At 41.5% G+C, this 26,405-nt stretch overlaps 1 protein-coding gene across 4 annotated transcripts in view; it reads left to right on the top strand.

The window, feature by feature from the left end:
• Positions 1–457: 457 nt before the first annotated feature.
• Positions 458–26,405, top strand: part of UPF2 (UPF2 regulator of nonsense mediated mRNA decay) — a 137,078-nt gene continuing 111,130 nt past the window's right edge. For 3 of the 4 annotated variants that reach the window (XM_048836595.2, XM_048836596.2, XM_048836598.2), the window contains exons 1-4: positions 460–614; positions 6,134–6,513; positions 7,855–8,634; positions 24,253–24,413. In XM_048836595.2, coding sequence (XP_048692552.1) covers positions 6,152–6,513; positions 7,855–8,634; positions 24,253–24,413 — 1,303 coding nt within the window. In that variant the 5' untranslated portion in view covers positions 460–614; positions 6,134–6,151. Of the gene's footprint in view, positions 615–6,133; positions 6,514–7,854; positions 8,635–24,252; positions 24,414–26,405 lie in introns of all 4 variants that reach the window. The other variant, XM_048836594.2, reaches the window with a different exon arrangement.

The raw sequence follows: 26,405 nt of genomic DNA on the forward strand, positions 1-26,405 counted from the left end.
GAGGGCATCACAGATGACATGTGATAGGAGACCATGCCACACCAAAACCGCGTCACATGTTGCTATGACATAATGGGATGCAATGTGATGTCATCCCACAAAACAAGTCATGTGTCACGTCATAACATGGTGACTTCCCGGCTTAGAGCCACAGGTGGGCTGGTGTCCCTGGGCTACGGCGGGGCAGTGTTCCCTACTGGGCAGGATGGAGGCCAGATCCCAACACCTGTCCCCCACCCCCTCTGGCCACTTCCGCCTTCACAACCTCCTGCTCCTAGGAACCAGACTCCGAGCAGCACGGGCAGGCCTGCTGCCGGCCCCGAGGACCCCACGCCAGCCCGGGGCTGCCCGCCGCGCTGCCTGATACGTACCTGAATTCAGCCGCTACTCGCCAACGAGGCGGGTGGGGGCGCGGCGGAGCGGCTGGACCGGAGCTCTACGCGCTTCCTCCCCCCGCAGCCAGGAGAGGGCTGAGCCGCCCCTCCGCGGCGGAGTGTTTTCAGGCAGGCGGCGCGGCAGCAGCCCGGGGTCCTCTGCGGGCAGGCGGAGGGGGCCGACGCTGGTGGTGGAGTAGGGGCTAGAGGAGTCCGAGCCGATGTTTACACCGGGCAGAGGTAACCGCCCCCGCCGGCCTGAGGGCCGGGGAGCGGGGCCGCGGCGGGCCGGAGGGGCGGAGCAGGCTTTTGGGGGTGCAGGGGCTCGTAGGAGTGGGGCCGGGGCAGAGAGCGGGCGGCCTGCAGGGACATCCGGGACGGGGCAGGGCTGGCGGGGAGCGGGGCTGCCTGGAGGAGCGCGGCCAGCGCAGGAGTGGGGCCGGGGCCTGGGGAGGGGGCCGGGGCTCGGGGAGGGGCGGGGGCAGGAGGTTGGACTTCAGCGTGGGGAGAGTTGAGTGCGGGGAAGGGCCTGGTGGGCGTGGAAAGGTCACAGGGCAGAGAGGGGCCATGAGCGGGAGGGCGCTCGCTGCGGGCGGGGGGACACGCGAGGGGAAGTTGGCTTCCGGGGTTTGCCTGAGGGAGGAGCGGGGGAAATGTGAGGGAAGGGCTGGGTGGGTGGAGTGTGGGGCGGAGGGGAGTAAGATGAGGCCGGGGGCAAAAGGGCTTGGCAGGCTAAGGGGAGGGAGAGAAGGGGGGAGGTGCCAGGCGGGCAAGGAGAAAAGGTGGGGGGTTGGTATTTGAAGGGGTAGACAAAGGAGGTGACCCTCAGTTGAACCGGGGTATTCGGTGGGGATGGGTTTGTGTGTGACATGTAGAGCAGGTGAGAGGGTTGTTTGTTTACTTTTGTGTGGACACATGTTTTTTTTCCATCTAGTGACTGTGTTTTGGCCCTTTTCTTTTTGCGTTCACCCTAGCAAAGGAGGCCTATCTGTGGAGTTAGGACAGTAAAAACTTTTTTCAATAAGGCAGACGGAATAGAAAGTAAATGTCAGTGATGAACCTTAGATCAAACCCACCTTTTCCATGCTTGTGTTTAATTATGAATTTTCGCCTTCATCCGTCTCTTTTGGTCTGTTTTGTGGGTTTGAGTTTAGGTTTGACTGGGTGATTGTGGCATTTCACTGATGCAGACCATTTGGATTATTCTTTAAACTTGTTTAGTTCTGACAGTTTGTGCATCTGTCATGGAATATTTGTCATAGGGAACCATGCAGAGTTTGCAGTTTGCATTTTTAAGTACCTTATCAAAATGGGACTAATTTATATAATTAATTCCTCAATTTGCTTAGTCAGTATTTTATAAAATAACTGGACAAGACCCTGTAATGGTGACTAATATGCAACTCCCCATAGCAGCACAGAGAGATTTGGGGGGAAAACCTTTTTTTTTTCTAATCAAATACAAAATCTGGTCTTTAGTACTTTACTTTTAGATACTGACTTTCATCCCTGGATTTCATAGTACTTACAAACATAAATTAATGAAACCCCAAAACAACACTATTATTGAATGCCCATTTTGTAGATGGTGAAAAACTTAAGTACAGAGGAGTGGGTGCTGAGCTTTCTCCTTCCAACTTTTAAGGTTGGCTGCATTAATTATGCTATATGTATATATTTTGTATAACTCTTTGCGATTGTTCAAGATAAAAAAGCACTACAATAAGTATTTTCTGCTAAGCATTGTCTGTGTACTATTTAAAAAAAAGCTGGGGCTGGACTCCTGTGTATCTTACAAGTTCCCCAGGTGTCCTAGAACTGACAGTCTTTGTACTCTGCACTATTGTGAATACAACTACATCAAGTTTTCACATATCAGGCTTGTTATAAAGAAAAAAAAAATTCAGAAACAAATCAAGAAAATTCCCAAACAAAACCTAAGATTGTGTTAAGGGAGGAAACAAAATTAATTAAAAAAATTAGAAAGTTGTACAATGTTTACAAAACCAAACATTTGGAAGTGAGGACACTACAAGGCTATAAGTTCACAACCCCTAAATGTCACTACAGATCATCCCATTAAAAACAATGAGGAGTCCTTGTGGCATCTGAGAGACTAACACATTTATTTGGGCATAATTTGTTAGTCTCTAAGGTGCCACAAGGACTCCTCATTGTTTTTGCTGATACAGACTAACACAGCTACCACTCTGAAACCTGTCACTCCAGTAAAGTTTTGAACACCTTCCTTAACTCTGACCTTCCTATTTACCCCCATCTTTTTGTATCTAACTTCTAGTTATGAGCCACAGATTTCTACTACTTACTAGGTTATATACTGTTAATGCCTGTTTCCACCATACACACTCAAATGAGTGGTTGGATATCAGTTTCTTTATCATTTACATAGTATGGTCAAAACCTCACATTTTTCATATAGCCCTCCTTGTCATCCATACTAGACCTTGCCTTTGTTCACCACATTATGAACTGTAAGTGAGCTGTAGCTCACGAAAGCTCATGCTCAAATAAATTGGTTAGTCTCTAAGGTGCTACAAGTACTCCTTTTCTTTCTTTACCCTGTTCGTTTATCCAGTGTTGGCCAGCTATAGATCAGAGATCAAAATTCTCAATATCAGCCTTAATATACAGGCCGCATACCTGCAAAGATGAGACATTCCTTTGCAAAAGACAGTCCTGAATTTCTCCCTGATCTTGATGTAAGCTAGCAGGGTGGGTGCAAATATGACTGTTCCGCAAATGACCATGCTACTATAATTTATATGTGCAACAGAGGATGTTTAAATTTTTTTTCAAGCAACAACTGATGGGTGAGCAAAGGTAAGGGTCACAGTGTTAACAAATATTTAGGGACTTTCCAGCATTTATTTTTTTGACCTAACAGACTTTTAATTGATGACCTCTTGAGGTCTCTTCCAGTCCTATGATTCTATGATTTTAATAAAGGTCATTTTAAATTTATAGATATGTTTCCTTTAACTTTTTTCCAACAAAGCTTTTTATTTAGTGGTGTCATCAGGAAGAACACAACTTTATCAAGTACAATTGTTAAAGAGAATCTAGTGGAATATTAAAATGGACTGAATCTCATTGGTGGGGACATTAAGCTGACTTTAATATGGAAGAACGTTCAACTTTAAAATCCCTCCCCCCCCCCCCCCAAAAAAAAAAAAAAAACTTGAGCAGCTGTCTCAGATTAATATGGCCTCCATTATATGCCATTTGTAAGCTTGGACTGCTAAATGTTACTTTTGAACTTGGGGCAAAATATTTAGAGGAACTGATCTTGCAACTGGATTCAAGATCCTAGACCCCAAATACTTACATATAACCTATTTCCACAGATCCAGTTGCAGCATCTGGCCTTTAGTATGTTGCTTTTTAAATGTACTGACTTAACACAAAATCTATTTTAATTCCATTCTAATTAAACCAAAAAGTCAAAATACAGTGTTATGGGGATTGGATGGCTGCAGGGATCAGTGATGGGTTATGGTCCTATGGAGTCTTTCAGCAGTAACTAGTCACTACTTATCAGGTCATTAGGGAGTCAAAGTTGTTACCATCTGCTAGCAGCTGTGTAACTCGTGAAATTAATTGCCCTCTGTCCTGTTCCCAATTAATACAAATCAATACCCTCTCCCTCCAAACCCTCGCAGTTGGCACTCACTGGGACTTCTGTCAGCAGAGAGGCCAAGTTTTGAATGGGTCATCCATGGTAACTGACCTGTCTCTCACCATTATTGGTATGTCTTCACTGGAAAAAAATAAAAAGAGGGAAAAAAAAGTGCAGTCTTATCTCAGGTTGGCTAATCTAGGTTAAATTAGCAGTGAGGACATACCAATTTGACTTTTACCTCAAGCTAGCACCATAAGTGTGAGCAGGGAATGAACTCAAGCTTCTAATCCCGTGTTAAAAGTGTGTTGGTATTCACTGCTATTTTAAATCATATTAGTTAATTTGAGTTAAGAAAGCACTTTTTCTTGCAGTGAAGACGTACACTGTATGTAAGGAGCACAACGTGGAAAACCTTAAACTGTTGCTATGCTTGCTGAATTTTCTTTTGCTATCCTTGGTGAATTTTTTGTGATATAGATTGGTTTAAAACAATTATTTATAAAAATCAGACCAACATTTTAGGAAATTTTTAATGGAAAACTCTCCATGTTCAATACAGTATTAAGACTAATTATAATTTGGGGGAAAATTATTGAAGAATTTTTCCATTTAATCAGGAGAAAATGGAAAAAGTACTTAATTAGAAATAGGGATTTTCTTCATTGAGGTGTTTTATTTTTATATGTATACTTTTCAAATATGTGTAGTTAAGAACAGGTAAAACCGATGGATTAAGGGGCACTGTTAGATAATGAATGCCTACAATGTGAGTGTTGGATGTATAAAATAAAGTTTTTCAATACTGGAAAACATTTTTCTTACATTTTTATTTCTTTTGACATGCAAATATCCCATAGTTTTGTTTTTTACCCAAACATTTAAAGAAAATGAGAAACAAATGAATCTGACTAGTCAGTTTTCATTGTCCAAGATGACTGAAGTATAGAAAATACATGAAAAGAAATAGCAAAAAGAAATTTCTTTTCACTACTCTTCGTTCTAACAATTTAAGTAGATATTAGTAACACAGCGAAAGATGTCTCTCCTCCCACCCTCTAGAAGATTTTAAATTCAACAATGTCCCTTCAAAAGTTTTTTAAATTTTCTCTGAGGAAAAAAGAATGCATTTTAAAAGCATAACTTACTAGAAATGAGGGTATTAAAAAATCCTTTGCCTTCAGCCTTGATTCTGCAAATGCTTATGTGCTTAACTTTAAGCATGTGAATAATCACAATGGGACTAAGGCTCAGATTTTCAAAGGCTCTCATTTTCAAATGTCTTTTAGAGACCTAGAAGCCTAAATCCCATTGACTGTCAATAGGTTTTAGGTTCCTCAATGCCTTTTGAAAATGATATTTAGGTTCCCAAATCAGTTAAGTATTGTAACACTAAGCACAACAATGCCTGAATACCTGTAGAAATCTGGATCTAAAGCTAAGCATGTATATAAATATTTGCTGAATCGGGGCTGTAGTTTTTGTCAGTCTATAAACATCCCACAATAGCCCTTTTGATACTTCAGGATCCAAAAGTGCATAGCAGCAGTGAGCGTACCAGCAACCTCAATCTGAATTGCATGAACAGTAAAAAAAAAAAAAAATTTTGCAGCTCGTGGTAAGGGAAAAAAGATTTCTGGGAAAGCCTTTCTTTGAGGGTTTTTTTTTTTTTTATTTAAGCTTGTAGGTACTTGGCTCTGATCAGGAAACTTTTTTTTTTTTTTTTTTTAAATGGGAATGCTAGCTTTGCTGCAAAGATTAGGTTTTCTCCAGGCTGTTGTAGTTTTGAACAGTCATCTGACTGCACAGTTCAGGTTGAAGAGAATGCCATAATATATGCTGAAAGCAATTACAGGCATTTGGGTTTCGTGCAGTACTCACATTTTCTCCTTAATCATGATCTTAGTGCCATGGGAACAGCGTGGCAGTGTAGTTCTTTTGAATATCATCTTCCAGGTTGATTGCTTAGCTGCACCCAATTTTCTAATTGAATTTCATCCTCATACTGGATGAAATTTACTTTACTTCAACTATTCTTAGTGAATGTCAGGACACAGTGAAAACTAGTTTGTTCATATATTGCCAATGCAATAATAATGGTGATATTCCTGTACTTCTGCAGATTTGCCTGGGTAACATAATGCCAGCTGAGCGTAAAAAGTCAGCCAGTATGGAAGAAAAAGAATCTTCATTAAATAACAAAGAAAAAGACTTCAGTGAAAGGCGGTCAGTGAGCAGTAGAGAGAAAGCAAAGGAGGATGTGAAGGTTGGCCTAAAGAGAGAGACTCTGAAGGCACCTGAAGATAAAAAGAAAAAACTGGAGGAGGATAAACGGAAAAAAGAAGACAAGGAGCGAAAGAAAAAAGAAGAGGACAAGATAAAAGCTGAAGAAGAGCAGAAGAGAAAAGAGGATGAAGAAAAAAAGAAATTTGAAGAGGAAGAGAAAAAGAAACAAGAAGAGGAAGTAAAACGTCAGCAAGAGGAGGCAGCTGCACAATTGAAGTAAGATTTATGTTTAAGTCTTAACTGTGCCTAACAGTATAGTCCTTACTCAGGCAGAATTCCCGTTGAAGTCAGTGGGAGTTGTGCCAAAGTTAGGACTGCAGTATTGGGTCACTTTTTTTAATTTTATGAATAAGAAGGTAAAAAAATATATAATTGTTTGGTAAATATAGATGTCCGTGTCAAGTGATATGCTCAGTGCTATTTGTGAGAAGCTAAAAGTATGCAGTAGTTGTTTGTATGTACTAACCGCTATCACTTTGGCTTATACATTGGATTTTGGTAATGTCATCTGTCTGGAAATCTCATGTGGTGTATAAATGTACCTGAATTAAACATCACAAAGTCTCATTGAGGTTCAGAAGTGTTACCCCATTTTACAGATGGGGAAACAGAGGCACAAAGAGGCCAAGTGACTTGCCTGTGATCACAATGAAATATATCCAGGAATAGGTGCTGGGCATCTTGATTCTCAGTCCAGTACTTCAGCCACAAGACCAACCTTACTATATAAGCAGTTGCTGTAAACCTTTAAGCACTGGAAATGGGCTGTGATCTCTAAAGCCATCCAATAGTCAGCAGTCACAAATAATTGGTATTTGGATGGAAAATCTGCAAGGAGAACCTGGATAGGATGCAGCAGAAAGTGGTGTTAATTTAGTTTTCTCTCCAAGTCAGTATCCATAGCAGGGTTTTAAGAGACACTACGGTGTTGGAGGGAAACAAAACCAAGATTCTGACCATTTGTGTTCATTAAAGATACCATGACACTTTTTTAAAGAGTAAGGATATTAATGTGTCTGTCTTGGTCAGACTCCAGGCGAATACATTTTGTCTACTTAAATTGCCTTTGCAATTTCAGTTGGATTTGGAATTCTTCTTATCTAGAACACTTGTGTAGTGTTACTTTATTCTGTTAACAGCTGCTGTATTCTGTCCCAAAGTGAATTGTATTTCTTTCTTGAGTAAAATGATTATAGTATTTATGCTTTGTTAATGCTTTGTGATAAAAAATTTCTGTATAGAACCTTGCTAATGTGTTTGTTTTAATACATAAATGGCACTTTCTTAGAAAAGATTTAATAGAAGTGCTATTTAGTGAAGCCTTGGAGTTACTAGGACTTCCTTATTATCAGTAAAATATATTACAGAACATTCATTAGTACATATAAAGTATCAGGAAAAATTTAAACTGCACTACAGTTGAGATAAATTAGCTTGTGGTGCATTATCCTTGTTTTGAAATGGTTCATTTACTTGTCAGTTTACAAAATTCAGTAATCTATAATGGAAATTAGTGAGGTCTTATCAGGTTATAACTATTGTTGTTTCTTTCTTTAGAGAGAAAGAGGAAGCACATCAACTGCATCAGGAAGCTTGGGAGCGCCATCAAGCAAGAAAGGAACTCCGCAGCAAAAACCAGAATGCACCAGACAACCGTCCTGAGGAGAATTTCTTTAGCAGGCTGGACTCGAGTCTGAAGAAGAACACTGCTTTTGTTAAGAAGCTAAAAACTATCACAGAACAACAGAGGGACTCCTTGTCTCATGATTTTAATAGCCTCAATTTAAGCAAGTACATTGCAGAAGCTGTAGCTTCTATTGTTGAAGCAAAGCTGAAAATATCAGATGTGAACTGTGCCGTGCACTTGTGTTCTCTCTTTCACCAGCGCTATGCTGATTTTGCTCCATCACTACTTCAGGTTTGGAAAAAGCATTTTGAAGCAAGGAAAGAAGAGAAAACTCCCAACATTACCAAACTAAGAACTGACTTGCGTTTCATTGCAGAATTGACAATAGTTGGGATTTTCACTGATAAAGAAGGTCTGTCTTTAATCTATGAACAGCTAAAAAACATTATTAATGCTGATCGAGAGACTCACGCTCATGTTTCTGTGGTAATAAGCTTTTGCCGGCACTGTGGAGATGATATTGCTGGTTTGGTACCAAGGAAGGTTAAAAATGCTGCAGAAAAGTTTAACTTGAGTTTTCCTCCTAGTGAGATAATCAGCCCAGAGAAGCAACAGCCCTTCCAGAATTTGTTGAAGGAATACTTTACATCTTTGACCAAACACCTGAAAAGGGACCACAGAGAGCTGCAAAATATTGAGAGACAAAACAGGTGACATTTAAATACTGTACTTCATAAATTGATATAATAGTGCAGCTCATAGAATGCTTTAAGATTTCTTTAATTGTTGCCACCAAAGTAAAATTATGTGGAAGAAGCGCTTTGTTGCAGAAGGGTCTCTGAAATAACATGCTTAAAAATTTTCCAACTAGAAAATCTTCTAGAGCCTGGAATGTTACCTAATACGATATTAGGTTTTAAATAATTTTTAGAGGGAAACTGTTAAGTAAGTTTCTCTTGCTTTAATTTTTTTCAACTCCTCCACTGGTTTTGTAATACTCCTTTAACAGCTTAGAGGCTAACAAATTTATTTGAGCATAGGCTTTCGTGAGCTACAGCTCACTTCATCGGATGCATGTAGTGGAAAATACAGCGGGGAAATTTTGTATGCACAGAGAACATGAAAAAATCTCCCCACTGCATTTTCCACTATATGCATCCGATGAAGTGAGCTGTAGCTCATGAAAGCTTATGCTCAAATAAATTTGTTAGTCTCTAAGGTGCCACAAGTACTCCTTTTTCTTTTTGCGGATACAGACTAACACGGCTGCTATTCTGAAACCTTTAACAGCTTGAGACTAGCGTTTCTTTCCCAGCTGGTTTTGTCCTTTTCCAGTTGGCAGCAAGTATTTTTATTTTTTTCCCCCTTCCCACCCACATATTTCTTATGGACCATATGCTGACATGGATTTGTTTATTTTTTTGTGTGTACCAACATTGTACATCGTGTCAGCATAGTTCTAAGTATAGAGGGGAAATAGTTTGTCAAAGAAGTGTACTTTCCAAATTTCTTATATATTAAAATCTAAAGTCAAAATTTTGGCCTAACCTACTCAACCATGTCCTGTTAAACCTTGACTCAGAACATTAAATGCTTCAGGACCTCAGCTAACTATAAATGTCTGAGACTGGAAAGAAACTTCCACCATAGATAGGCGTGTTGTTGAATAAATATGTACTTTTCTCTGAAGCATCCAGAACTGGTCATTGTTAAAGCCAGAATGGTCTCCTAGATGGACTGATAAGGGCACAGGACTGGACAGGACCTCCTGGGTCATCAAGGCCAGTCTTCTTATATGACAGGCATTCTCATCATACGATCTCATTTGTATGATGTGGTAATTCCTATATTCTTAGAATATTTCCAATAGAGATAAGCAAAAGCACATGAATTGTGCAGTTATTGGTGATGGGCCTGAACCAAAATTCTGGATCTGAAATATTTATCCCAAGTCAAACTGCATATGTCTATAATGTTGAGTACAAAAAGCCCTCTGATCTGAACACTTCCAACTTCAGGGTTTGAAATCTAGACTCAAATTTGAACTTTCCCAAAGTGTGGGGTGATCAGTTTTGGTATTGGAGTTGGCCTATTATAAGGATTTATGTGAGAGATACAAACTCAAGCATCTGTTGTAGTCCAGTCCCATTCCGATCAGTTAAATGACTGTATTTTGCTATATAAGAAGTTGGAATGTGTAGTGACTTTTACTATAGTCCAACTCCTTATACTACTTGCTTGTTCAGGGAGAGTCAAAACACAAGTATAATTTTTTTTGCAATTTAATAAGTGTATACCTTCATTATTTAAACTAAAATGGTTACAATTAAGTAAGTCTGTCATAAAGACAAATGTAGCAGAAACAGTGGGAACAAGTAGATGAACTTCATTGCTGGCAGATTTGATTGCAGTTATCCTTCCTCCCCCTCTTTGTGGCTGTTCATTTAAGCAGCAGCTGTTCTGTATTGAGAGGACTGGCATGTCCAACTAATAATTTAAGTCCACTGACATGCATCTTTTCTTAATTACCAAGCAGTTACAAACAGTTGTAAAGTTCTTTAGTTTATAAAATTTTCCAGGAGTATTAGTTTAACACCTGACTGGGTGTTTCAACTACAGAGTTACCAGTAAAGAACTGGACAGGAAACGGTTTCCCTGGCTTTGAAACTCTTGTGGGACAAACCCAAGATCTTCAGAAGTTTTTTTGTGTAGAAAAACCACAGGAAAAAAAGAGAGGCCGCAGAATAACCAACAGGTGGTGAGGGCACTCAGCTGAGGTGTGGTATGGAAGACCCAGGCTCAAGTCCTTTGTCTGAATCAGGCAGATCAGGAACATTAATAGGGTCTCCCGTGCCCCAGGCGAATGCCCCGGATGTCAGCAACTATTAGCTATTCTTGAGTCTGTCTCTGGACCATAAATTCCATCCTGGACCTGAGAAACCTTTCCTGACAAAAGGTGTAGAACTTAAAATACAAAGTCTTTTTTTGGTGCATAGGTGATAAAACAGTATCATTTAGGATCTTGTTGAGATGGTTGCATTGGTTATATATTAAAATATAGATTTTAAAATGTTAGCCTTCTGCATTAATAACAATTAGAGCGAGTGAGAGATTATTCTCAATTTCTCAAAAATTCCCTTTTCTGTTTAATTTAATGTGATTAATGGTTCTCTTTCTCCATAGACATACCTGCATACATTAGATTTGGATGGCATGAGGCCAAAGACCAATGAGAAGTTGGAGTATGCAACTGAATATCATTTAGAGTGTAGTTCTATTCTAAATAGTGACTATAAAAATGATAGCTCCTTCCTTATTCAACAGATTTGGCAATTAATTGATCTTTAACTACTCATGGTAAATAGGCCCAATGGCCTGTGATGGGATATTAGATGGGGTGGGATCTGAGTTACTACAGAGAATTCTTTCCTGGGTGTCTGGCTGGTGAATCTTGCCCACATGCTCAGGGTTCAGCTGATCGCCATATTTGGGGTCGGGAAGGAATTTTCCTCCAAGGCAGATTGGAAGAGGCGCTGGGGGTTTTTCGCCTTCCTCTGTAGCATGGGGCACGGGTCACTTGCTGGAGGATTCTCTGCACCTTGAAGTCTTTAAACCATGATTTGAGGACTTCATGAGCTCAGACATAGGTGAGAGGTTTATTGCAGGAGTGGGTGGGTGAGATTCTGTGGCCTGCATTGTGTAGGAGGTCAGACTAGACGATCATAATGGTCCCTTCTGACCTTAATGTCGATGAGTCTAAGAGATCTATTGAAAGACAATGTGCTTTACTGACAAAAATAAGCTTACTGTTTTTTTTAATTCTCAGTAGTACTGCAGAACCAACTTGAACAGGGAGAGAGCTAGAATAGGTTCCTCCTTGTACATCAACTGAATAGTTTACGTAGGGTATATATTCACTGCAGAGTTAACTTGAGTTGGCCTAGCTCAGGGGTCGGCAACCTTTCAGAAGGGGTGTGCCGAGTCTTCATTTATTCACTCTAATTTAAAGTTTTGCGTGCCAGTCATACATTTTAACATTTTTAGAAGGTCTCTTTCTATAAGTCTTTAATATATAACTAAACTATTGTTGTATGTAAAGTAAATAAGGTTTTCAAAATGTTTAAGAACCTTCATTTAAAATTAAATTAAAATGCAGAGCCCCTCGGACTGGTGGCCAGGACCCGGGCAGTGTGAGTGCCACTGAAAATCAGCTTGTGTGCTGCCTTTGGCACACGTGTCATAGGTTGCCTACCCCTGGCCTAGCTCAACTGAGAGCAGCCATGCTTCAAAATAACATTCAAGCTATCCAGAGTGTAGTGTAGTGGTTGTATTAGCAACTGATGTGTTGTTTTAACTTGAGCTGTTGCCTATCCACCCCACTGGGCCCACCAACTCAAGTAAAAGCACCATCATGCTCGAATGAAGGGTTTTTGTGTGAGGATAGGACTCAAGTTAGGGGTGACGCTCAAGTTGTAACTCAGGTTAACATTGCAGTGAAGACAAACCCTATGGTCCAACCAGTTGCCCCTGTATAAACCAACTGAAAGCAGTAGTCGTGTGCACAAGTGTTATTGATGGCAAAACCTGAAGATGAAGTGTAACTAAGGACATAATCTGGCTTGTAGAATCTTTGTTATTGGTGGTCATGGGTCAGCAAGAAAAAAACATGCTTGATTCTCAGATCCCAGGCTGAGTTCTCAAAGCTAACTGCACTAGGCAAGGAGGAACTGTACTTTTTTTTGTAAATTAAGCATGTTAAGATACAGTAAACATGTAACTCTACAATTTTATCTTTAAACACTTCAGATTAGTACTGAGTTTCAAAGTGGTGTTGCATCTATAAAGCTAGTGAATAACAGTATAAACATCTTTAGTAGCAAGCTCTGACCCACAAGTTCATTTATAAAGGAGGTCAATAAATTTAAAATCTTTGTCAACTAATTGGTTTTCTTGCTGAGGTGTAAATAGCACTTTTTAAATGCAGTAAAAAACATTTTTCATTGAAGAACTATGAAACCAGCAAAACTTATGTCACTTGTGTGTAGTAATGTCATGGAGGTGGTATGATGGGACTGCTTGCAATGGCATGTGGCCCATCGGCAACTGCCAGTAGCAAAAATCCCCAATGGCTGGAGATGGGACACTACATGGGAAAAGCTCTGAGTTCCTCCAGAGAATTGGCAACATGCTCAGGGTATAACTGATGGCCATATTTGGAGTTGGGAAGGATTCCCCTCCCTTCTCCCCACCCCCACCCCCGTTAGATTGGCAGAGATCATGGGAGTTTTTTTGTCTTCCTCTGCAGCATGGAGCATGGGTCTCTTGCAGGTTTAAATTAGGGCTGTAAAGCAATTAAAAAAATTAATCATGATTAATCACACTGTTAAACAATAATAGAATACTATTTATTTAAATATTTTTGGATGTTTTCTACATTTTCAAATCTATTGATTTCAATTACAGCACAGAACACACTGTACAGTGCTCACTTTATATTTATTTTTATTACAAATATTTGTGCTATTAAAAACAAGAAATGGTATTTTTCAATTCAACTAATACAAGTACCGTAGTGCAATCTCTTTATCATGAAAATTGAACTTACAAATGTAGAATTATGTACAAAATAAACTGCATTCAACAATAAAACAATATAAAATTTTAGAGCCTACAAGTCCACTCAGTTCTACTTCTTGTTCAGCCAATCGCTCAGACAAACAAGTTTGTTTACATTTGCAGGAGATAATACTGCCCACTTCTTGTTTACAATGTCACCTGAAAGCGAGAACAGGTGTTTTCATGGCACTGTTGTAGCCGGCATCGCAAGATATTTACGTGCCAGATGCACTAAAGATTCATATGTCCGTTCGTGCTTCAACTACCATTCCAGGGGACATGCGTCCATGCTAATGAAGGGTTCTGCTCGATAACAATTCCAAGTAGTACAGATGGCTGTATGTTCATTTTCATTATCTAAGTCAGATGCCAACGTCAGACAGTTGATTTTCTTTTTTGGTGTTTCGGGTTCTGCAGTTTCCGCATTGGAGTGTTGCTCTTTTAAGACGTCTGAAAACGTGCTCCCTACCTCGTCCCTCTCGGATTTTGGAGGGCACTTCAGATTCTTAAATCTTGGGTTGAGTGCTGTAGCTATCTTTAGAAATCTCACATTGGTACCTTCTTTGCATTTTGTGAAATCTGCAGTGAAAGTGTTCTTAAAATGAACATGTGTTGTGTCATCATCTGAGACTGCTATAACATGAAATATATGGCAGAGCAGGTGACATACAATTCTCCCCCAAGGAATTCAGTCACAAATTTAATTTTTTTTTTTTTTAATGAGCTTCATCAGCATGGAAGCATGTCCTCTGGAATGGTCACAAAGCATGAAGGGGCATATGAATGTTTAGTGTATCTGGCATGTAAATACCTTGCAATGCCAGATACAAAAGTGCCATGCCAAATGCCTGTTCTCACTTTCTGGTGACATTGTAAATAAGAAAATGGCAGCATTATCTCCTGTAAATGTAAACAAACTTGTTTGTCGTAGCGATTGGCTGAAAAAGAAGTAGGACTGAGTGGACTTGTAGGCTCTGAAGTTTCACATTGTTTTGTTCTTGAATGCAGTTATGTAACAAAACAAAAAAATCCTACGTTTGTAAGTTGTACTTCCACAACAAAGAGATTGCACTACAGTTCTTGCATGTGGTGAATTGAGATTTTTTATCATTTTTACAGTGCAAATATTTGTAATAAAAAATAACATACACTTTGATTTCAGTTATAACACAGAATACAATATATATGAAAATGTAGAAAAACATCCAAAATATTTAATAAATTTCAATTGGTATTCTATTTAACAGTGTGATTCTATTGTAAAGTGTGATTAAAACTATGATTAATCTCTATTAATTTATTTAATTGCAATAAATTTTTTTGAGTTAATTGCGTGAGTTAACTGCGATTAATCGACAGCCCTAATTATTATTGTTTATTATTTTGTTTTACCATTGAAACTTACCTGGATCAGTTGAACACTGAAGCCATTTGGGCATGCCTGGAAATTGTATGACATTTTTAACAACTAGAAGATATTGTTTGAGCACCATGGTCTTGTGGTCAGCTCTGTTATTTTTCTTCATTTTAGTAGTCAAAAATTGATTATAAACATAGTAATGCAGCCTGTTCCCAGGAAGGTGGAGTTGACATTATATTCCAAGTTACTGGCTTCTCTGTTTTGAATTGCAGCATCAGGTTCAGACCAATTTTTGGTCAATGGTAACAACTGGTCAATCAGATGCCACTAACACCACCATTCAGGCTACTATAAAATCAGTCAGAGAGGACAACTAGCCAGGAAAATACTGTCATCTTTCATTTGAAAGTGCACATTGGGCCCATTTCACAATAGTCTTGGAGCACCTTAGGTATGTCTATACTGTAATTAAAAATCCATGACTGGCCCATGCCATCTGACTCAGGCTCTTGGGGCTCGTACTAAGGCACTGTTTAATTGCCATGTGGATGTTCAGGCTCGGACGGGAGCACATGCTCTAGGACCCTGCAAGATGGGAAGGTCCCAGAGCTCGGGCTGCAGCATGAGCCCGAAGGGCTACACCACAATTAAACAACCCCTTAGTCAAAGCACCACGAGCCCGAGTCAGCTGACACAGGCTCATGGGTGTCTAATTGTAGGGTAGACATACTCTTAAGCCAGGTCTATGCTACACCTACTTCAGCATAATTTACAGCACTCAGGGGTGTGAATAAATCACCCTCCTGAGGGCCATAAGTTATACTGACATATTCACCAGTGTGAATAGAGGTATGCTGGCGGAAGAATATCTCCTGCTGACATAGCTAATGCCTCTCGCGGAGGTGGATTTATTATGCTGATGGGAGAGCTCTCTCCTGAGAGTGTCTTCACAAGATGTGCTATGGCAGCTGCACCAGTGTAGCGCTTCTAATGTAGACTAGCCCTAGGTGTGAGCTTACACTTTTGTGTCATGGGCCCTCTATCAGCTACACAGGCCCCAAGGAGAATACCCTTTGCAAAGGAGACCAGCCCTCTCCTCCTCCCCCCAAACACACACACACACACACACACACACAGAGTACAGAACTGATTCTGCACTTTCATTTCCATGAGAACCTCTGACATAGCAGGGGACATGTTAAAGACAGGAAGTGGTGTGGCTGGGGCAGTACTGTGTCCTGGCTGCTGTAAAACCCACAGGGGCCTTGGCCGCCTAGGTACAAGCTAGGGCAGCTCTAACCCATGCTAGAGTCCAAATTTAATTCCTAGCAGTCAGGGATCAACAGTGGCAGAAACTGCCCTTGTTTCCCTGTGCCAAACTCGGCACTAGCACAGAGATGAATTTGTTCCATTATGGGCAGGTCTACATTTAAAACTTGCATCGGCGCAGCTGCAGTGCTTCAGTGAAGAGGCTGCTACACGGACAGGAGAGCTTCTCCTGTCAGCACAGTTAATCCATCTCTGCAAGAGGGGGTAGCTGTGTTGACGGAAGAAGCTCTTCTGTTGACACAGTGCTGTCTATGCTGGGGATTAGGTCGGTATAACTATGTCACTCAGGGGTGTGGATTTTTCACACTCCTGAGCAACGTAGTGATAGCAATGTCATTTTATAGTTTAGATCTGGCCTATGTTTGGATCAGACTCCTGAAAGTTATTGTGTTGAAGAGTCTTTGGGATGAGTATCTGCAAATTGTTTTAAGTACAGGTTGGATTTTCTTCACCATCTACTACTATTCGCTGTTTCTCCACTATATTGTAAAGGCAGAATGTTGGCAATGAAGCCATTTTCACTTCAGCATTACAAGACCTAGCAAGTGGTAAATCATGAACCACACTGTTCAAACCAGGAGTAACACGGAATAATCATCTTAAAGAGACAAGGTTGGTGAGGTAATATCTTTTATTGTACCAACTTCTGTTGGTGAAAGAGACAAGCTTTTGAGCCAGGGCTTTGGAGCGGAGCCCGGAGCTGGAGCGCAGAACAGCTCCGGGGCAGTGGAGCTGCAGGTTTTTGTCTGGAGCTGGAGCACAGCTCCAAAGCCCTGTTTTGAGCTTATACTGAGTAGTTCTTCAGGTCTGGGAAAGGTATTCAGCGTAATAGCTAAATACAGGGTGCAACAGGTAAGGAGTTAGCATGTTTTGCAAGTGATCATTCAAAGTAAAGTGGGCAGTTAACATCTCTATAGTGATAGGATAAAGGAGAATTAGGGCATGTCTTCACTAGAAACGTTAAAGCGCTGCCATGGCAGCGCTTTAATGTGGCTATGTAGTCGCGGCTCCAGCACGCTATAAAAACCCCACCTCCATGAGGGGAATAGCGCTTCCAGTGGTGGTGCACTGTCTACACTGGCACTGGATAGCGCTGCAGCTTTCTCACTCGGGGTGTGAAAAAACACAATCCTGAGTGCTGCAAGTTGCAGCGCTGTAAAGCGCCAGTGTAGACAAGCCCTTAGTGGGTTACAGGTTGTTGTAATGAACCACAAATCCAGTGTCTTTATTAAATCCATGATTTTTGGTGTCTAGCTGAGTGACAAATTTAAGTTCCCAAGCTCGCTCTTTAAATGTGTTGTGCAGGTTTCCTTGGAGGACGAGGACTGAGAGGTCAGATATGGAGTGATCATTTTGTGAAAAATGTTCTCCCTCAGGTGATACGGTATTTTTGTGTTTTATCATTTTGCTGTGTGAGTTCATTCAAGAACCTAGTGATTTATCTGGTTTCACCCACATAGTTGGTATTGATGCACTGGATGAGGTATGTATCATGTTGTGATAGGCATGTGTAAGACCCATGGATCTGGACAGGTGCATTGTTGCAGGTATTAATCATCGTAGTAGCGAAGATATGTCTGCAGGTTTTGCTTTTGTTATGGCCGGAGGTGGTGCTGTTTTGAGATGGTGTGTCCTGGTCTGGGGGGAGCTTGTTTCTGATGATGAACAATGTTAGGTTGGGGGCTTACTTGAAGGCCAGAAGAGAGGAATTAGAAAAGATTTCTTTCAGAGTGTGGTTCCCATCAGGTGTGGGGTGTAGCTGTTTAATGATTCCCCCCCCCCATAGGTTCAAGTGTGTGGTGGTAGGTGACATGAAACTAGAGGTGTGCAGTTGCAGAGGTGTGGGGGGTTTTTGGGTCCTGTATTGAAGCAGGTTCTTTCAAGGTATTTGGGTAGCCCATTCCATGAGGCAATCTACTTCTCTGGTGGAGTGTCCTTGTTTGGTGAAGGTGGTTTTAAGTGTGTAAAGGTGTGTATCCTGGACTTTCTTCTCAGAGCATATTCTGTGGTGTCTGAGTCCCTGGCTGTAGATAACAGATTTCTTGGTGTGTTTTGGATGGTTCCTGGATCTGTGAAGGTGTTGCGGTCCATGGGTTTCTTATATATAGTTGTCTGTAGGGTTCCATTGTTGAAGCTGATCCTGGTGTCCGGGAAGCTGATGTTGGTGTGGTAGTGTTCTAAGGAGAGTCTGATGGGTGGGTGGTAGTTGTTGAAGTTGTGGTGGAAACCTTTGAGGAACTTTAGGTTGTCTGTCAAAAGGTAGAAAATATCATTGGAGTATCTCAGGTATATTGTTGGTTTTGTGGTGCTTTTGTCCAGAAATTCTTCCTCAAGGTGGCCCATGAAAAGTTTGGCCTATTCGGGAGCCATCATAGTGCCCATGGTGTGGACAAAGTATGTGTGTGTTGTTGAATGTAAAGTTGTTATAGGTGAGGGTGAAATGGATGAGTGTTTGGGGTGGATATATGAGTGTTGTCTATTGTCTTCTAGATATTAAGAAAAACAGAGCTACCATCAAATTGATGATTTCTATTCTTTTGGTTTAAAAAAAGCCCAAGAGGATTACCGTTGTCACTTCTGGTTTGAATAGTGTGGTGCATGATTTACCATTTGATGTCTTGTAATGCCAAAGTCATAAACTGGCTTAAACTCCACCCTTTGGACTTTACAAGACATGTTCTGCATTGTATGATGCTTCTGTTACCTTTGATTCCTTGGAAATTTAAGTAAAAGATACAGCTGCATGTCTGTGTCTATAATAGACCAGCCCTTAATATTGATGGTGGTTCTTTGCCATAAACTGTAGTTGCCAGAGATTGTTGTTTTTCTCCAGGATGCAAGTTTAATAAATTAACAAATATCTTTGACACTAATTTATTAAAATGTTGATTTAGAATAGATGAGAGCAGCCAAATAAACTAAAGAGTACAATAAAAAATCTTTCACAGAATACTTGTAAGTTTGGGGAGGGGATTTTGTTCAAGCCTAGTATGTATTTGTCTGATTTATGACACGGCTTACATCCGTGTTCTGTGGTTCTAGCCAAATACTGAAATGTGCTTAGAATGTATATGGATCAAAAATTGCACAGGGTTTGATACCCTTTTTTTCCTTAACTGATGACAAGGAAGTGCTCCTGTAGACCAGCCATGGTTTTAAGATCTGAAATTTTATAAATCAGCATTGCTAGAAACCGACAGTACGATATGAAAATCTGATATTTTCATCTTTATAGATATATTAATATTTATTTCTAGACCTAGCTGTTTATCAGTTATCTCACCTTAATATCATGCCATTGTGATTAGTCTTGCTTTTTTCCACTTGAATTCTATATACTTTTAACAGCTGTTGTCTGCATCTAAAAAACTAATCTTTTATACAGTTTGAAAGGCAAGATTAATCAGAAACTGGAGTTGACTAGAAACTGACTTAAAACAGAAGTGAAAAGGAATAATTTCCTTTGAGTACCTGGGGTGAAATCCTGGCTCTGTTGAAGTTGACAGGAGTTTTGTTATTGACTTCAGTGGACTAAAGTAGGGCCACAACTTTGCCCCTAATGTCCCAAATACATCTGGTAACTTTCATCTTAGTTGCCATTTCTGAGGTCTCTTAACTTGGGACAGTATTTGCTGAGGGCATGTTTACACTACAAAGTTAAGTCATCTTAATGTCAGTCTATATCCAGCCACCACAGTAATTAAGTTGGTTCTGTGTGTCCACGCCAAGATCATTGTCTCGGTGGAGTGCACCCTTATTGGCAGCACTTGCATCAATGCACAGACCAGTGCACTGTGGTAGCTATTCCACAGTGCAACTAGCCGCAGTGGGTTTTGGGAAGGGCTTGCAATGCCTCATGGGACCAAAACATTGTTGCAGGGTGAAATGGCTTCAGGCTCCCATGATGCAGTTTCCTCCCTCCCTCTCTTCCTACCCTGATATCAATGGCAAACAACTCATGCTTTCTCGCGCCTTTTTTCGAAAGCCTGGGTTAGCTGCGTGTGCGCCATAGTCTGAGAAGCATGGACCCCGCTCAGCTGTGCATTCTTGTTATGAGCATTACAAACACCTTGTGCCTTATCCTGCAGTATTTTCAGAGCTGAGATGGGAGTCGGCACATGGAACATTGCGATGTCATGCAAGCAGCTCTGCTGCAAGCCATAGGACAAAACAATTTCCGGTTGCAGTTGCGCAACAGCTGAATGTGGTGGAGCATCTTTTCTGTTCCTGGGAAACAAGCACTGACTGGTGGGATTGCATCATTCTGCAGCTATGGCTGCAGAACTTTCAAATATGGAAGGCCACTTTCCAGGATCTTTGTGCAGAGCTTTCCACAGCCGTGAAGTGCAGCAACACTAAAATGAGACCTGCTTTGACAGTGGAGAAGCGAGTGGCAGTCGCTCTGTGGAAGCGTGCAACGTCAGACTTCTGCTGGTCAGTGGGGAATCCATTTGGAGTTGGTAAATCCACCGTGGGAGCTGTTGTGATACAAATGTGCAGGGCCATTAATCAACTTCTGCTAAGAAGGGTAGTGACTCTGGGCAATGTGCAGGACATAGTAGATGGTTTTGCCATGATGGGGTTCCCTAACTGCAGTGGGACAATAGATGGCACCCATATCCCTATCTTGGCACTAGACCACCTTTCCAAAGAGTACGTAAACCGTAAGGGATACTTTTCAATGGTGTTGCAAGTGCTGATGGATCACAGGGGACATTTCACCGACATCAGCTTGGGATGGTCAGGAAAGGTGCATGATGCACTCATCTTTAGGAACACAGGTCTGTTCAGAAAGCTGCAATCAGGGACTTTCTTTCTGGATCGCAAAACAGCCACTGATGACATAGAAATGCCAATAGTGATCCTGGGAGACCCAGCCTACCCTTTGCTCCCGAAGCCATACACTGGCCACCTGTATAGCATTATGGAGTGGTTCAACAGTAGGCTGAGCAAGTATGTAATGTTGGTGGAATGTGCTTTTGGACATTTAAAGGGTCATTGGCACAGTTTGCTTTCTAGGTTAGACCCTCAGTGAAAGCAATATTTCCATTGTTATCACAGTCTGTTGTGTGCTCCTTAATATCTGTGAGGCAAAGGGAGAGAAGTTTCTATGGGGTGGGGCATGGAAACAGATAGGTTGGCAGCTAATTTTGGGCAGCCAGATACCAGGGTAATAAGAAGAGCCCAGCAAGGAGCTCTGCGTCTCTGGGGGGCTTTGAAAACCTGTTTCAGTAATGAGCCACAGTAATGTGCCCCGCTTATCTCTGTTGTGCTTTCCCATACCATGCCATCCATTGCATCAGTTTCCCTGTATACCCCCCACTTAAGGCCCCATGATTACAATAAATAAAGAGCATTTCGTTTTTGAAACGTTTACTTTTATTGCGCACACATAAAGAAACCGAAAGACCAGGAAAATAATTTAACCTTGGGCAAATGGAGTGATAAAATTGGGAGGGGAGAAACCAAGTCAGCTTGTCTGTGAAAGCACAGCAGTCTTGACCATCATAGGTCTTTGAATGGCTGTCTTTTGTTCTTGGTACCCTCCCCTGGCGTTGAGTGAAAAGGATACTCCCCCCCCCCCCCCCCCGCTTCCCTCCCCCTGGAACATTTTGGGGAGGGGAATTAGGAACAGGGCAATGCTTGCAGGCTCTGCATGAACTGCAGAGAGATCTAGCCTCAAGGTGCTTTTCTTGAAGCTCAACCAGATGCCTCAACATGTCTGATTGGTCCTTGTAATCCATAGCATCTCATCCTGCATCGCGTGCTCATGCTCCTGGAATGCTCTCCTGCTCTCCATGTCCAGTTTTTCAGACCGTGAAATCCTCCATGCTCTTAGCTCCGCATCAGCTGTCCTGGAGGTGTTCATTATCTCGCTGAACATGTCATCATGCATCCTCTTTTTCCATCTTCTAATCTGCGAAAGCCTCTCTGTTGGTGTGGAGGATGTGCTAAAGGCTAAGCTTTCCACTATAAGTCATGCAAAGCACAAGGCAACCATTGTCAGCGCATACTCTGGGTCCAGTGCAAGGTTGCTATTTAAAAAACACTCCCCTTGTTACACTTAGCGCAAGCCAGAACATAATCAGAATCCCTAGCTATTCAGTGAACCAGTTCCAACTGTGGTGAGTATGTCCCTGCGGCATGGGCAATGGGCCTTTTTGCAAATTGTAGCAAACCTGCCTTGGGAGTACAGGTGGGCAGGTGAACAATACCCCCTCCCCCTAACAACATGGACATTGCTTTGAGACCAGGGACCAGCGTTAAGCTTCCCAAATTGCTATCTTTGTGTGAGGCAGCTCTGGCGAGGTCTGAGGCTACAAGAGAGAACACAGGAAGCCTTCCCTCCCTTTTGTTTAATGCTGCTGGTAGTAGTTGCCCTGGACTTGTTGAATCTGAGGTCAATGCCGATCTCTGTCAACCAAACCACTGGCATATTAGGGAAAGCGTGGTTGAGGAACCCAGAAGTCACCATGAATGGTGGATCACATGCTCTATTGTTCGCAGTACGAGCACTTGTAACGAAAACTTCCCCCATTTCTCCTAGGTGACCCTATATGATATCAGTCTCCTGAGGGTAACAGAAGTGGCAAGAAAGCGGGTGCTGCAAGTGTCCTGGTATAGATCTGGTTCTTATGCTACTATGCTGTGTACCACAATGATGCCAGCAGAGTTAATACTGGAGTGGCTTGGAAAAGTGTCTTACTGTGGTGGAAGAAATAAGGTAGCCCTCTCCAGAAACCTCTGGAAAGAATTGCAGAGAACCACCATGAAAGGTTCCTAGAGATCTCCATGGAGGATTCCTGGGCGATTCCTGTGCACATAAACAATCTTTTCTGAGGGGCACCCTCTGCATAGCTGGAGCAGTCACTAGGAAGCAGATACGCACTGCACCTCACTTTTTCTTCAGATTAAACATAAAATAAAATATAAAAGCATGTAATCCCTAAAGTTTGATTGGAATTGCATACCCACCGGACATGCCTTCCCTGGCATCATGCTTGACCGCCATGCTGTCCTGTGACTGAGTAGGCTCCAGGGTTAACAATAGCTCCTGGCTCTCGTGGAGAATCTCCTGCTCGCCTGTCTCCCATTCTCCTCCTCTGCCTCTTCCTCATTCAGAATGTTCTCATTGTTGCTTGAGGTGGCCCAGAACTCAGACTCCTGGTAGGTATCCATGCTGCATTTGGGGGTAGTGGTAAGGTTGCCTCAGAGAATCGCATGCATCTCATTGTAGAAATGGTATGTCTGTTGTGCAGAACCAGAACGAATGTTTGCTTCCCTTGTCTTCTGTCACGCCTTCCGAAGTTCTTGGATTTTCTTGCAGCACTGCTGCATGTCCCTGCTGTAACCCTTGTCCCCCATGCCCGTGCCATCTTTTCATAGATATCTACGTTTCTTCTGCTGGATTGGAGCTGTGCCTGCACAGACTCTTCTCTTCATGGAAAAATAATGTCCACCAGCTCCTGTGTACTCCAGGCAGGAGCACATTTGGGGCACTGAGTCGCCATGGTCAGCTGGGCTGGTGAGCTCTCCATGCTGATGAAACAGGAAATGGGAACTCAAAAGTTCCCCAGGCTTTAATAGGGGAGGGGCTGTTTCCCGTTTACGTGGCTGCTGTGCAGCGGAGTTGAAAATGATCTTCAGAGTGGTCACAACAGAGCATTGTGGAACCCCTCCTGGAGGCCAATTTGGTTGATTTACACAACCCATAGCCTGAGCCCCGCTGCCTGGGGGGACTTGGGCTTTGACTTCATGGCATTAAAGTTAAAACAGCTGTGGTTGTAGTACATTTAAGTTTATCAGATTTGGTATTAAGTTTAATTTTGATAGTAGTGTTAGCCAGATTGTTGTCTCTCATTGCTACTATCTCATTTAGTGTGTGTGTATATATAATTCTGTGCCAGAGGGAAGACTGATTGTTGTTCAGTGGAAAACTTTGTCAGTGGTTCAGTATAGGTCAAATAGATCTCTAATAAGCAGACAATGTCTGATTGTATTTTTTTTTTTGTGCTCTTTATAGGCGTATTCTGCACTCTAAAGGAGAGTTGAGTGAAGATCGACATAAGCAGTATGAAGAATTTGCAATGTCCTATCAGAAGCTGTTGGCAAATTCTCAGTCTCTGGCTGATCTGTTGGATGAAAATATGCCGGATCTTCCCCAAGAGAAACCAACACCAGAGGGTAGGACATCGTTTAGGGTTGATAGGTTATACAATACTGAAAGCTTTCCTTTATGGGGGAAAAAACAAAAACAAAACCCTCCCATTGATCTGTGTTTTCACTGCAAGTTTCCTTTTAAATGTTCATAGCTTAGCCTCCCATATTTAAATATATGGAATAAGACAAAGCGTTCTAGGGTATAGCAATAAAGCTTCATTTTAAATTTATTAACATCCAGTGAATTATTGAGCCTAAATAGGCCAGCACAGGACCAAAATAAATGGTGGAAACTGGTGGTTGCCCTATGCACCCAAGGGCTTGGGAGGTTAAAGAAGAAGATTGGATAAGTGTTCATTTTGGCGATATCTTGTACCTCTGTTAGGATGGTTTTATTAAGGTGGTAAGGTAATGGGTGCCATGTAAAGAAAATCCTATTTGTACCTTTAATCCTTCCCATCACTTTAAGTAAGTATATTTCATTTATTTTTGTAAGAATTGCTTGGTCAGATAACTAGTCATTCACAGGCTTTATTTTACATTAGAGAGACCATTTGAATCTGAAAATTAGTAATTCATTCAAAATTTCATTTTAAACGCAGCTCATATAGAGAAATATGCTAGCAAATACTATGATGTTTCAGTTAAATTGTCTTCTTTCCTTATTACTTGTGTTTCCTTGTTTCTCAAATTGCACAGAAGGCACTTGGTTTTGATTACTTAATGTAGTTTGAATCTGCTTTAGAAGTTATCTATTAATTGCATCTCAGAGCTTAACAATTCAATATAGTTTTAAAATATACTTTAAACTTGCCCTTTAAAGTATTTCAAAATACAGCTGGGAAAATGTTGCACGACCTGTTAGATAAGCCACTAGATGGCTACCTGTGACCTTTGAATATGATGGCAAAATTCAGTATGCCACACTAGTCTTGATGGCTGTCAAATTTTAATATTTACGTATTCAGGTTCTTGAAATCATGGACCTCAGATTTGTCCAAAAATGCTCGTGAGCTTAAAAAAAATTGCTAAATCTGTTTTGAAGAAGAAATGTGATTATCCCAACAGTTTTCCTACCCTGATTGCCAGACACAGATTAAGCAGTGTGCAGTTGCACAGGGTCCTTAATCTCAGGGTGCCTCTGACCTCCTGGCTGGTTTTTAACCCTCTTGACTGGTTTTTCTCCCCTTTTGCTGGTTGCAATGTGTTGGGGCTTTTTTCCACTTGTAAGTTACAAGTTGGGGGAAATCCCCAGCACAATGCAACTGGCATCCATTGCTGCATGCATGCGCTGCACCGTCACAGCTGCTTCCACTATAGCATTCAGGTCTTGTGCCTACCGGTGTTGCACCAAGGTCCTGCTCCACATGCCAGGCCCTCAATGAGCCAATGTGGCGGTTCCTGCTCCTTTCAGTGACCTGAGGTTCAACAGCAGGGAGGAGTAAGAAGTGGAGACCAGAGTGGGTGACGCAGGGATTCCTGGGAGCTTGGGAGGGAGTGGTAGGGGGCTTCCCTGTACTAAGGCTCCTGAGAGGAGGTAGGTGTAGGGGCTTAAGGGCTAGCAGGCTGGGAGGGGGTGGTTGCCTGAGAGAGGAACAGGAGGATCAGGCTTCTGTGGAGGGGTGGGGTCGGGAGGTGTACTGAGTGGGAGAGAGGAGGGTCAGGATGCTGTGGAAGCCAAAGGAAAGAGTGAGTATTTAATTAAAAAAATATATATTGCAATATATATTTAAATGAAATATTCCTAGATGTATTAATATTAAAATGTCATATTAGTTCTTTAAGTCTTTTCCAAGCTACTAGTAATAAATTGAGATGTTCTCATATTTATAAATTATGTATCATGTGCTTTGTCTATTTTAAGGAAAGTGGGGAGGGTCCAATTTCCATAGTGCACAGGGCCCCCAAATTTTTTAATCCATCCCTGTTAATTGCCCCTGGACTACAATATTCCAGATTTTGCAAGCATTTATTTATATTCTGAAAATAAAACATTTGTGGAAGTTGGTGGATGAT

The sequence above is a fragment of the Caretta caretta genome, chromosome 1, assembly GCF_965140235.1.
Source record: "Caretta caretta isolate rCarCar2 chromosome 1, rCarCar1.hap1, whole genome shotgun sequence".
In the NCBI taxonomy this organism is placed as follows: Eukaryota; Metazoa; Chordata; order Testudines; family Cheloniidae; genus Caretta; species Caretta caretta.